The sequence below is a fragment of the Rattus norvegicus genome, chromosome 4 (assembly GCF_036323735.1).
Source record: "Rattus norvegicus strain BN/NHsdMcwi chromosome 4, GRCr8, whole genome shotgun sequence".
Taxonomy (NCBI): domain Eukaryota; kingdom Metazoa; phylum Chordata; class Mammalia; order Rodentia; family Muridae; genus Rattus; species Rattus norvegicus.
In genome coordinates this window covers 31,400,187-31,414,217 of record NC_086022.1, presented here as the reverse complement: position 1 = coordinate 31,414,217, position 14,031 = coordinate 31,400,187, and the positions used below count along the sequence as shown (strand labels likewise).

At 43.1% G+C, this 14,031-nt stretch overlaps 1 protein-coding gene across 6 annotated transcripts in view; it reads right to left on the bottom strand.

Annotated features, from left to right (window-relative positions):
• Window positions 1-1,717: 1,717 nt before the first annotated feature.
• The window catches only part of Ankib1 (ankyrin repeat and IBR domain containing 1), a 124,108-nt gene continuing 111,794 nt past the window's right edge, over window positions 1,718-14,031 (bottom strand). For 5 of the 6 annotated variants that reach the window (XM_006236049.5, XM_063286386.1, XM_039107955.2 and 2 more), the window contains 4 exons: window positions 13,572-13,623; window positions 6,471-6,585; window positions 5,489-5,622; window positions 2,139-5,217 (listed from right to left, as the gene is read on the bottom strand). In XM_006236049.5, the coding sequence (XP_006236111.1) occupies window positions 4,477-5,217; window positions 5,489-5,622; window positions 6,471-6,585; window positions 13,572-13,623 (1,042 nt within the window). In that variant the 3' untranslated portion in view covers window positions 2,139-4,476. Of the gene's footprint in view, window positions 5,218-5,488; window positions 5,623-6,470; window positions 6,586-13,571; window positions 13,624-14,031 lie in introns of all 6 variants that reach the window. The other variant, NM_001134781.1, reaches the window with a different exon arrangement.

Sequence of the window (14,031 nt, the reverse complement as noted above, 5' to 3'; positions counted from 1 at the left end):
ACATTTAGGGCAATGGTTCTCAACCTGGGGATTGTGGCCCCCTTGGAGGGGGTGTCAAATGATTCACAGGGGCTGCCTAAGACTACCAGCAAACACTTTTATTTCTGATGGTCTTAGGAACTGAGACACTGTCTCAGGTGGGTCTGCCCACACACCCACAACCGTATGAAATTAAGGATTGCAGCTTTAGGGTTGAGAACCATTCACTGGGTTAGAGGCTTGACTACTAGAGAAAGAAGTGAAATTACTCTGGCAAGGAGGCAGGCAGAGGAAAGGGCATTTTCTACGGCACACAACAATTTTAGCCGAAAAGCAGTGTGGCTCTGGCTGCTTGGCCCCAAGTCATATATTAAGTCACTCATACTCAAAATAAGAACCCTCATCTCTAAGTGAGAGCTTTGCACGGATCAAACGCAAAAAAGTTCTGCCTGAAGGTTATGAGCAAGTCACTGACAAAACTTAGGAGACAAGGAGTACAGGGCAGTGGGCACCGAAGGTGACAGAGCCTGACAGCCTTGTCTAGGACAGAAAGGTCAAGGGGCCAAGTTCTCTGGATGCTGAGCCCGGAGCCACAGAGAGTAGCCGTCAGTGCAGGCTGTGGAGCCACAGGAGAGCGGGCTACAACTAGCCTCTTCTCCCACTCAGGGTGTGTCTCCTCCTCCGTGAGGGACAGTGTGACCCGACATTCTCGTGCTACACTGCAGGTAGCTGATACTGGGGCTTGTTCTGTAATGGGGAAGGTAAAGGTTCCGAGTGGGGGGTTCCTGTGGCAATCCAGTGTAATGTGGTGTCCAGGTCTGAATGGGTAGCTAAGCTGTTTCACAGCAGTCTCAAACACGCAGATGTGCAGGCATACAAGGCGTCCAAATGAGTTTCTTGCAGCTATTACTTTGTGTTGCTCTGTTGGCTCTTGTGTATTTGTCTCTTAACCTGTTTATGGGCCGGTGTCTCACACGGGGTAGCCCTTGTGCATGAAGGACCCAGTTGGACAAGAGCCTAGGAGATGCAGTCAGCCGGACTAAGAACTCTGCCAAATTAGTTTCAAAGACTGAAGAACAAGTCCGTCAAAAGCTTGGCTGTCAACTACGTTTTTCAGTTATAAGCAGAGTTGAGTGGATGCCAGAAGAGACTTTCTTTGGGTGTTTCTTTACTGACTGTTGCAGGGCTCAATCTCCGATACTGAGGAAAAGAGAACACAAAATTCCTCTCTTAAAATAACTAACAAGATGTCTAGGTGAGAGCCACTGCCATCTCTCTAGAGACTTTATCTGCTGGCTCTGAGGAGGTTACAGGAACTGACAGGGCAACAGGCTAAAGAGAAGACCCAACAGTTACAGACCTGGCTCAACTCTGAGATGAAATAGGAGCAGCCTCTCCCTAGGTCACTCCCACTCCCATCCCCCGGGTCGAAGTTCCTACCCTGGTTTACTCACTGGAGACAGACTAAATGTTATAAAACGACTGAACTTCAGTAAGTGTCAGGTTTTGGTTCCTGAAGGGCCAGGCAGAGGGCATCTAGGACTAAAATGAGAATGAAGAGGAGACGGGTGCTGCACCACACGCTGAAGGGAGGACTCGCGGTGGACACTGGAGGCTGCTTGAGATCCACGGGCTTAGGTAAGAGGCAGGACGCTGAGAGACTCAGTGGCAGCCTGGACGTGTGAGCCCGGAGGGTGGGCTGTAGAAGGCTGTGCTCACCAGAAGGCAGAGAGTGAGGTGGTGAGAAGCACGACACTTTATTCACATGGCATACACTTCTTCCTCTCAATTTCACAAGACAGATCCTCAAGTTCTATGACTTTTTCTCTGCTAGATTCCAAGGAAATCATAACATTTTCCTCATAAAGCTATAGGAATGAAAATGAGCACTAAATTCACAATTTTAATACACTGTCATCAAATGAAATCAGATTTATCGAATTTCATAATTTTAATACATTGTCATAGTGAAATCAAATTTACCTCTGGGGTATACAATTTTCAGCAAATGGCTACTGTAAAAATATTAGGCACTATTTAATTACATAATAGAATCAAATTAATACTGTCATATTGGAGGGTATTTAATATGAAGCAAGATTTGCTTCCTAATTAGCTTTAAATGAAGTCTATAATTTAATGAGACAAAATGGAAATAGTTTAAGTAATAAATGTTTAATCAAAGAATTTTACATATTATTAACAGCATTCATTTGGCCAAACATCTACAGGTCTGTAGAATCCTACTGTATATAAAGTGGGAATGTATCAAGTATAGACTATGAAAGTGCAAATAACAAGTCAAGGTTAGATTAACTTTTTTACATTATAAAATTAACTTGTTTACAAAATAGGCTTTGCCAAACTTTATTACTGAATTGGAAAGTCAATGACTGTGTTGTTTTTAAAATATGTACCAAGGAAATACAAACTGGATAGCCACAGTTTTTCACATTCAGGAACCCAGCACGTCCTAACAGGCACTGCACAAGGTAAGGGAACAGGAGCCCAGCACACATGGATCTCCACAGGTAGCCCTCCTCTCCATACATACCCTCCCCCCACCGGAATCCACCCTCCTATCCACTGGGTGTACCCACTCTCCTCACCATGGCTGTGCCAGACGCCTCTAGGGATATAAGCGCTTTCTACTGGAAAATTTACAGCCTGGTCTAGAGATTTTATGGTGTTCATATTTTTAATCCAAATAAAAAAATCCTTTAATGGACTATTTCAGTTTAATATACAGTAATACACTGTAGACAAAGTTAGCATTTACCCCCACTAACTTTAACAGGGATTCATATCAATGTTGTGATAACTGGAGAAAAAAAAACATTGGGATTCTTGATATCCATGAACAATTACCAATTAAATACTCAAGTACCATGTCTTCTTGGCCATAGGAAATCAAAGTACATGAATATTTCAAAAGCAAAGTTTGAAAAAGAGGTAATGAGAAATGATAATTGTGGATATCAATATTGAAGACGATCTTTTACTTGGCCTAGGATTCCCTGTACACACTTAGTATAGAGATTTTGGTTTCTGGGGACGATGTGCTCCTTGTATTTATGTTGCTCATGTTATGCTAGCTTTAGTAATGTAAGTACAAGAGCCATTCCAACGGTGTACTCTAGTTAGTTACACACTGGACACTGTATCTTAAGTACAACTAAGACCAGTATTTCTTCACAGTAGGACACTGGTAACTAGGAGGTTAAGTTTTCGATACTAAACAGTGATCAAATAGCAGATGAGTATTGCGCAAGAGAACAAACACAGTAGCATTTGCTATCTATGCAAACGAACTGAACACTTAGTTGTCATAGTTACTGTAAAGGCAAGGCCATGGGTGGTTTCATGGAGGTCTTCGCAATTCATAGCATAGTTACTTCAGAAAAGACATTGAGATTTGAATTACTGACTTACTTAACTGGCAACTATCCATTTAGGTTAGGCAAAGGCACGGTAACATGTTGCGTAGGATGTTGTATTGAATTTTTTAATAACTGTGGGATTTACTGTAACTCATGAAAACTCCAGTTTTTCTATGTTATAAAACACCATTAAAAGTAATTGCACCCGTTAGTAATTAGAATGCACTGTAAAACTGTGAAAACAAAGAACTATGATTGCACTTCCAATAAAGTGTCTCTTAAATACAGCACCGCTGTTGCTAATCAACTGTATTTTAATATTAAAATAAACTGTTTTAACAGCAGCATTAGCTTTAGTTTACTTAAGCTACAGGCTACATTTATTTAAATGCAGTCTCCATGGCAACACAAGCCCATTAACTTCTGGACAGTCGCTGTTACCGAGTGGCACCTTTTACTCCCAAGCGCTGACACTGCCCTGGAGCACACCTACCCGTCCTGTCAGTCAGCGCACAAGTCAAGAGTTTGGCACAATTGGACTGTGAAGAGACATGAGAAGGAATCTTTGATTCATGTGAAAAGGAAACCACTCACACTGTGGTAGACGCAGCACTAAAAGCAGCACAGATACCTCAGCTCACACTGCTTGGACAAGAGGAGGAAAGAAGGCCCCCCGAGAGAGACACACACTGAGGACAGGTGGTCACAACTGTCTGGCCCAACTTCTATAATGAAGAAAACTCTTCATTTCTATAAAAAAGAGGAAGCCATCTAAGGATTAAGGAGTAAGCTTTGATTTAAATGGTCAACCCAAGTACGGCCAACTCCAGGCTAGACAGAGCGCTGCGTTCTCTCAGAATGTGGACGTCAACCCATTTATTCCATTGTGTTTTCTCCTGCTCTCTTTTGTCACTAAAAAGGGGGATAAGACACGAAAGAAATTCCCTGTAAGGTTAAACTCGACACTGCAGCTCTCATCTGAGGGAACTCCTTTGCATTCAATCCCAACATCAGTGGTTCATAACCGAGTTCAAATTAAGTGCATTAAAGTCTCTCTAAAGCATACTCCACCTCCCAGACCCTGTACTGTGATTCACCCGGAGAGCACGTATGCAGTTCATACTGAATGCACTTGCTCCAGCCAGTCGCTTGAGGTCTGAGGGGTTTGACTGGCAGCATCTGGCCCGTCCCCCCGGCTCACTGCCTCGTTACTACTGTCGTCGGCTTGAGACAACTCTTCCCCAGCCAGAATGTTCTCTTCCAGAGGATTTTCTTCCACCTGGGTTCTTTCCCCTTCGTGAACACCAGCATCTTTGGACACTGAGTCTTCTGGTGGCACCAGTTCCGTGTCCCTCACACCTTCAGACCCATCTCTGACACAGGGAAGCGGAGGCTCAGCACTGGTTTCTGTGGTTGCTGCTGGAGGAATGAGGGCGATACTCTGAGGGTTCATGTCATGAAACCAAGCCATAATATTGCCAAGAAGATTGTCATTGGCACTGGGGTCCTGGCCAGCTGAGTCAAGGTCACTGGAAGAGGGACAGAAATCACTTCTCGTCTCACTGAGAGGGCGTGAACTCAAAGTGTCTGTTGAAAATGGGTCACTGTCTGCTCCTAGCCTCATAAGACTGTCACCAAGCTCCAACAGCTCGGAGCTGCTCAGCGCAGCCCGAGGACTATCTGTGCTCCGGGGTACAGAGTCCAGCCGGGAAGGTAAAGATGTACCTATGGCTCCCAGGGATGCTTCGTTACTAAGGAAGTCTCTGGTTTCTTCATCGATGGCCAGCCCAGACTCTTGCAATGACAACTGTATGGCAAGGAGTATGTTGGGATCATCTTCATCCAGGGAGCTCAGAGCCTGAGGTGACAGAAAGTCAAACCACTTTAAGATGTGACTAAAGGAAAAATTATTCAATCCAATCCCATTTATCAGGTAATACTACTACTTCTAATTCTACAAGTTATTTTACATATTTAAATCTTACAATTTTCTCCTTGCCTTATAAATCTGAAATTCAAGAACTCCTTTGTACCTTAGCATTGAAACAAAACTTCCACCACAGAAAGAAGAAAAAGGAAACCACTGGGCAGAGAAGCAAAAGCCTGGCACCCAGCGCCAGCGAGACTACCTGAAGAGAGTCCTGGTTTGCAGAGCGACTGGCAGGGCTGTAGTCACGCAGGGAAGAGCTGTGCAGCACACTCATAGATGCAGAGCTTACCACGGATGCACCAGGCCTGCGGCCGCTGCCCCCATCTGGTAGATCTGTGTGAAAACAATTGGCACCCAGACAATCAGTTGTCTCCATACACCACAGACTCCTGGGCTTTCCTTTAGTTCCTGGGAGCGCTCAGCTTCACAGCCTCCTGGCCTCACTTCCTGCATTTGTCAGCAGGGTTGTGTGATGCTAAGCAACCACAGACATCAAGTACGATCATCTCAAAATCGCAGTCTCTGCAGCTTCCATTAACTCAGGATCTACTGCCCATGCCTTTTTCCTACGTCAGGATGAACTGCAGTGTTTGTGTTTTCAGATGTCATAAGATTAAAGAGTTCTGGAACTATACTAGCCTCAAGAACCAATCTGCAGATCAAGTGATCCTGATATCTAGGCATGTTTAATGAAAAATTTAACACTTAAAGTCAAAGAATTAAAACAATTCTGTTTTTAGGACTGGTTCTGGGAAAGCTAAGCCCTGATCCCTTGGGGCACAAGAATCTTTTATTCATTGCATTCTAATCTGGTAGGATGTCGCTTACCTTGTGTTTAAATGTAGAGAAAATGTTCCGAGCATGTCATAATGGTATTAACAGCTTCCACTTTCTGAGCACTCACAGTGCTTTATATGCATTACCTAACTTGACACTGACTTTGAAACAAGACAGAGCTGGTCACGCCTTGATTTAATTTACCCAGCAGAGATGGGCGCAATGCCCTCGGACATTCGTGCCTCAGTCATTGACTCCCTGACTGTCTTTATCCTTAGACAGTGGAGGCGTCTCTGCGTTCATGGTGAGCCCAAACTGCAAACTCGCAAACACTGACAACTGCCAGTTTCAAAAATAAACTCAGGAGATTGAGAGACAAATGACACCGCTGCCCAGGAGCTCACCGAAAGTTCCTTCGCTTGGGTCATCGGGGTCCGTAGGGTTACTGAGCAGGCTGTGCACATCCCCTCGACGGCGCTGCTGTCTGTGTCTCCTCCGATACTGAAATTCAGCATATTCCTGCATAAACCAAAGGTTATAAAATACAGGAGAGCATGCAGACTGTAAAAATGCAACTAAAACTAAAACACACTTTCTTTAGGAGAAAGAAAGTGTGATTTTATATGCACACTAGAAAATCACTTCCTTTAGAAAAGGAAACTTAAAGTTTAGCCAAGCGAAGGAAATAAAAAAGGAAGAAAGCAAAATGCAAACTTTCTAGGAGGCTTCTACCAGGGACAACTGTAAGCTCCAGAGCGAATAACTGTTCTTCCATGGTCTTGTTATGTAAAATGACGACTGATGCCACAACCATCTTCCTAAAAGTGTTAGGCTCTTGGGGCTGGGGTGTGTGTGTGTGTGTGTGTGTGTGTGTGTGTGTGTGTGTGTGTTTAAAGAAAAACAGGGGTGGGGAGAAAAAGGAACAGCAATGGCTGAAAACCCAGATGACAGACACATTGTTACATACTTGTCTTTGTGACTACTACACATCAACTCCAAGGTCCAAAGACTTGCTGAGAAGAAGCATGCTACACACCAGCTTTCAAATGCACTATGGAGTCCCCGACCTCAGTTGTATTGCAATACAGGGGGCATTTACAAAACACTGGGAAAGAGACAGACTAAAACAGGTGTCCCCATGCTTGATTTACATTTGTGGGAGTAGGTTTACTACCAAAGGCTATAATCTGAGAGTATCTGCTACAGATTTCAGTAACGGGAAGTGAAAGTCAGAGAGTGGCTAGGATATACGGTAGCAGACTTTTGAGAGTCATTGTTGAATCTTCCGGGGCTAAACACGATGATTTTTGGGTTTATGATTATCCCAGTTACTTATGGTGAAAGTACTAGAAGTAAAGAGAAATCACATTTTATATATATAATAGAACCTTCACACGTTATTGATCTGGTCAAATCAATCTATCTTTACCAATCTAATCCTGTCTGTTCACCTGCTCATCCATCTATCCTGACTTAAACTATCTGTGTGGCTAGAATTGAACCCGGGGCCTAACCGTAACCCTAAGCAAACACTCTGCCACTGAGCTCCAGCTCTAGTCCATTCTTAGATTTCTTTAAACTTCAGCCATCTGTGTTTAGATGGACGTCAATGAGTGGAGTGCCCTGTTGCATAACAGGTTCTTCAACGTTCCCTGAGCTGGGGCATCATTTCCTCTCTTCCTGCAGACAGATGCTTGAGACTCTTGTATTATCATGGCTCACAGGATTAGTGCAGACACCACATTTTTTCAGACAAAAAGAGAAGAGGGATTTACCTCAATGAAAGGCTTATTCTTAAGGAGCACATGCTTAACCCCTAGAAGACCTGTTGCAGTGCAAAGCTATTCTGAGTACATAAACCTTTACTGACTATAGAATACATGCATTTGCAATCTGAGAAAGAAAACCTGGTCTATTTCTAACTATTCCCATAGGAAACCCTGAGCAGATTCTGACAGGATGCAACAAGCTTAGATTTTTTTTTTTTAATCAAAAAATTGTCTGAAAATTGCCAAGGAATCCCAGATTTCCAAGTGAGCATGTGAAGGGACAGGATGCTTCAGATGGTGTAAGAAGAGTAAGGTCAAGAGAAGAAGAAGAAACCAAGAGGAGCCCTGTGAGGGCACGGGGAATGCTGTCACGGGAGGTGCTCTGTTTCAACATTATGCTCTTTGCATAACTACCCTTGTTAAAGTGACTATGACAAATTGGTAACCTACAGATTGGGGAAAAAAAAAAAAAACTTCACTAACCCCACATCCAATATAAGGCTAATATCCAAAATATATAAAGAACCCAAGGAACTAACTTCTAAAAATATGAAACAACCCAATTAAAAAAAAAAGGGGGGGGGTATAGAGCTAAACAGAGAACTCACAACAGAAGAATCTTGAATGGCTAAGAAGCACTTAAAATCCTTATTGATCAGGAAAATGCAAATCAAAATGACCCTGAGATTCTGCCTCACACCACCAATCAGAATGGCTAAGATCAAAAACTCAGGTGATGTAGAGGACCGCAATAACATTCGCCACCACTAGATGGCGCTGGCTTCCACTGTGCCCCACGTGGTAGGGCAGGATAGACTCCGCCATTGTAAGATGGCGCCAGCCTTTGCCACGCCAGTCGGCCCCCTTTCAGGAAGTTAACTGTGCGCATGTGCAAGAGTGCCTTCGTGCCAGGTCTTTGCCCACTCCAGGGCGTGCCCTATGAGATCATGGGTAACAACCAATCAGGTGTGGGTGCGCCACACTAGGGTTTTATAAGCGCGCCATGTTGTTGCGGCGTGGCTTTTTCCTCTTCTAAGATTAATAAAGTGGTCACAGTAAGGATTTCTAAATGTCCGCGTGCTCCTTGCCGGCGAAAAGTCGCGCGCGGGACAAGGTGACAGCACATGTTGATAAGGATGTGGAGAAAGAGGAACATTCCCCAACTGCTGGTGGGATTGCAAACTGATACAACCACTGTGGAAACCAATCTGGAGGCACCTCGGAAAACTGGAAATAGATCTACCTAAAGACCCAGCTAAACCATTCTTGGACATATTCCCAAAAGATGCCCCATCATACCACAGGCACATGCTCCACTATCACAGCCTTGTCTGTGACAGCCAGAAGCTGGAAACAACCCAGATGTCCTACAACAGAAGAATGGACACAGAAAATGTGGTTCATTTACACGACGGAATACTCTTCAGCTAGTAAGAAGGAAGACATCATGAGTTTTGTAGGTAAATGGATGGAAACTAAAAAAATATCATCCTGCCTTCCTGTTTCTGTCTGCACCCAGAGCTGTCCCTGAGTCACAGCCCTCTGTGCCTGGATCCCATTTGGAGAGAGCTAGTCCCCAGGAGTGCTGACACACCTGAGAATGCAGGAGGGTCAAGCCATTGTCAAAGACAGAAAGACCAGCTAACACCAGAGATAACCAGATGGCGAGAGGCAAGTGCAAGAACATAACCAACAGAAACCAAAGCCACTTGGCATCTTCAGAACCCAGTTCTCCCACCACAGCAAGTCCAGGATACCCCAGCACACTGGAAAAGCAAGATTCTGATTTAAAAATCACATCTCATGATGATGTTAGACGACTTTAAGAGGGACAGAAATAACTCCCTTAAAGAAATACAGAACAACACAGGTAAACAGGTAAACCCTTAAAGAGGGAACACAAGAGGAATTACAGGAAAACAAAACCAAACAGGTGAAGGAACTGAACAAAACCATCTAGGATCTAAAAATAAAAATAGAAACAATAAAGAAACCACAAAGGGAGACAACCCTAGAGATAGAAAACCTAGGAAAAAGATCAGGAGTCATAGATGCAAGCATCACCAACAGAACACAAGAGAGAAGAGAGAATCTCAGGGGCAGATATCATAGAAAACATTGGTATGACAGGTCAAGAAAATGCAAAATGCTCCTAACCCAAAACATCCAGGAAATCCAGGACACAATGAGGAGATCAAACCTAAGGATAATAGATATAGAAGAGAGTGAAGACTCCAAACTTAAAGGGCCAGTAAATATCTTCGACAAAATGATAGAAGAAAACTTCCCTAACCTAAAGAAAGAGATGCCCATAAACATACAAGAAGTCTACAGAACTCCAAAAAGATTGGACCAGAAAAGAAATTCCTCCCATCACATGATAGTCAAAACACCAAATGCACTAAACAAAGAAAGAATATTAAAAGCAGTAAGGGAAAAAGGTCAAGTAACATATAAGGGCAGACCTATCAGAATTATATGGTCTCTTCTCACCAGAGACTATGAAAGCCAGAAGATCCTGGACAGATGTCATAAAGACCCTAAGAGAACACAAATGCCAACCTAGGCTACTATATCCAGCAAAACTCTCAATTACCATAGATGGAGAAACCAAGATATTCCATGACAAAACCAAATTTACACAATATCTTTCCACATATCCAGCCCTACAAAGGATAATAGATGGAAATCTCCAACACAAAGAGGGAAACTATACCCTAGAAAAAGCAAGAAAGTAATCTTTTTTTTTTTCAACTAACCCAAAAGAACATAGCCACACAAACATAATTCTACCTCTAACAACAAAAGTAACAGGAAACAACAATCACTATTCCTTAATATCTCTTGATATCAGTGGACTCAATTCCCTAATAAAAAGACATAGACTAATGGACTATGTAACAGGACTATGTTACAGACTGGACAATGTAACAGGACCCAGCATTTTGCTGCATACAGGAAATGCACCTCAGTAACAAGACAGACACTTTCTCAGAGTAAAAGGCTGGGAAAAAAGTTTCCAAGCAAATGGTCCCAAGAAACAAGTGGGAGTAGCCATTCTAATATCGAATAAAATCGACTTCCAACCAAAAGTTATCAAAAAAGAAAAGGCAGAAAAATATCATCCTGAATGAGGTAACTCAGACCCAAAAGGACATGCATGGTATATTCTCACTAATAAGTGGATATTAAGCCAAAAAAGTACAGAATACCCAGGATACAGTCCACAGACCTCAAGAAGGTTAACAAACTGAAGGGCTCAAGTAAGGATGCTTCAATTCCACTTGGGAGGGAGGAGAAAGCAATCGGGGGTTGAGTGGGGGAGATGAACATGATCAGGTATGGGTGGGGGGGCACAGGAGATTAGCTCTGAGGGCCAGCAGAAAGAATGGAGATATGAAACCCAGGGGTGGGAGTTGGGGATCCCTCTAAAAAGTACCAGAGACCTAGGAAGTGAAAGACTCTCAAGACTCAATGGGAGTGACCTTAGATGACAGTGTGGAGAGGAAATTTGTAAAGTCTATCTCTAGTAGAGAGACAGGGCATCAAGTGGAGGGAAGGGGTTGCCATCCCACAGTCAAAAACTCTTGACCTATAATTGTTCCTGTCTAAAAGAACTGCAAGGACAAAACTGGAGAAGAACCTGAGGGAAAGGAGGTCCAGTGACCAGCCCAAACTGAGATCCCTCTCAAGGGGAGGCTCCAAGGCCTGACACTACTACTGATGCTACAGATGAGAGACTGGCATGACTGCCCTCTGAGAGGCCCAACAAGCAGCTGACTGAGACAGATGCAGATACTTACACCAAACCAATGGACTGAAGTTGGGGACCCTTGTGACTGAAAGAGGGAAAGGTTTGCAGAAGCTGAGGAGGAAAGTGACACCATAGGAAGACCAGCAGTCTCAACTAACCTGGAACCCCGAGATCTCTCAGACACTGAGCCACCAACCAGGCACATACCTGTTAATAGAGATTTAAATTCTATTTATTAGAAATGTGTAATTGTAATGTTACACAGGCTGGTCCAAGGCTCCGGACACATATAAAACAGAAAACTGCCTGGTCTGCCCTCAGTGGGAGAAGAGGTGCCTAACCTTCAAGAGACTTGGGCCCCAGGAAATGGGGAGGCCTGGTGGGGTGGGGAGGTGTGGGGTGTGTGTGTGTGTGTGTGTGTGTGTGTGTGTGTGTGTGTGTGTGTGTGTAGGGCCAGCCTCTTGGAGACAGAAGGAGGAAGAAAGGGAGAAGAAACTGACTGAGGGTGGACCAAGAGAGGGATAACGACTGGTCTGCAAAAAGAGATTAAAGATAAAGATTAAAAAAAGAGATGCAGTTATATAAGTTAATAAGACCAAAGATGTCAGGACTCTAAGTCAAAAACTGCAAGATGACACATAAACAACTGTGAATGAGAAAGGTTTTATTCTTTGCTAAACTGTGTTAATGACTGAATGAATAAAGCTTATTTTTTAAGGTGGAAAGTTTCTACATCCCCCAAACTGTAATGATATGATACTAGAATAGTAAGCCTAGGATCAGTAAAGAATAATTTGTTTTATAAAGAATTAATTTATAATAAATATACTGTCATTTATTGTGTATTAATCATTCTTACACCTTAGTGTATTTAAAGTGCCTTATATTCTTAAAGCATGCACTCCTGCCACCGTTTCTTGTATAGATTGGGTTAAAAAGCCTCCAGGTGGCTGTGAGTGTCCTCGGCAGCTGAGCTCTAAACAAGCTGCAGGCATTTCTGGATAGTCACTCCTCTCATGGTTTTTCATTTTCAGGAAACAAATGGGTAACAAAGACCAGCATAAGTTTCACTGTGTTCCCTTGTAAGAGTTAAAGGGTCATCAAGTAACATTTTATAAAGCACAAAGGAAACAAATTAAAATGATTGTTAAAACTATTTTAAAATCAGATACAACAGTGGCCATGGCAATTTAAATATGAGAAAACAGCTGTGAGCGAGACTGAGGTTTTTCTGGGTCTTTACTCAGCAAATCAACGTTTTTCAGTTCCCATGTTTTAAGAAGGTTTATCAAGTCAGGTGTGGTGGCACATGCATAGACTCCCATCGCTGATGAGGCAGAGGCAGGCAGATCTCTGTGTTAGAGGCTGGCTTGGTCTGTGCAGGAGTTCCAGGACAGCCAGGGCTCCACAGAGAAAGCCTGTCTGGACCCTCACTCCTCCTGCTAACCCCCTCCTCCCCAAAGAGAAAGGTTTATCAATGAAAACAGGGCAGCGTCTGTTAAGTCTCAAGGACAGTAGAAAGCAAGAGAACATCTTTACATAGACATCACCCTTGTGAGGCTTTGCACCATGGGAAACAATGACAAGCAATTCACCTCAGGTTGTGGCAGTAATCTCAAGAAACTCATTATTTAGATTTTTAATGTGTTTAGACTAAAAGAACATTACAATTACACATTTCTAGTAAATAGAATTTAAATCTCTATTAACAAACTAGAAGACATGTTTCAAAAATTCATGCAGTAAATCTGAGTAAATTCTATTTAGTAGTTAATAGCAGTTAATGGGGAATGCACTAGTAGACTCCAATACACGAGAGAGCTGCATGCAGGATCTAATCTGCAAAGGCATTGTTGCTACAAAGGGAAGAGATAGCATCATTGAGCTCAGAGGATTTAGAAGAGGTTAGGGTGCAAATGCAAGCAGGGCTGCATGAAGTAAAAAACCATGAAGAAAACCCAAAACCCCAGAAAAACAATTACCTCAGGTGATGCAAATCCTAAATATTCCCAATCCCATGTTCCACCGGCAAAGCTACAAAGAAATTAGACATATTGTTTGATTCATTGATTCATTATTAGCACTGCAAGTATACAACCAGGTCCCTCCACCCTTGGGACAGTCCTTGGGTGCTTATCTGCCTGTAACTTTATACGCCAAATCAATGCACATCTAACCGTATTTTAAATTTTATTTACTCACTTTACATCCTGCTCACTGCCCTCGCTACACCACTCCTGGGCACATACCCAAAAGATGCTCCACCATCCCACAAGACTCTCACTCAACTATGTTCATAGCAGCTTTATACACAATATCCAGAGACTTGAAACAACTCAAGAGTATCATCTTGAGCGAGGTAACCCAGACCCAAAAGAACATATATGGTGTGTACTCACTGATAAGTGGGCATTAGCCATAAAGTACAGGATGCCCACCCAT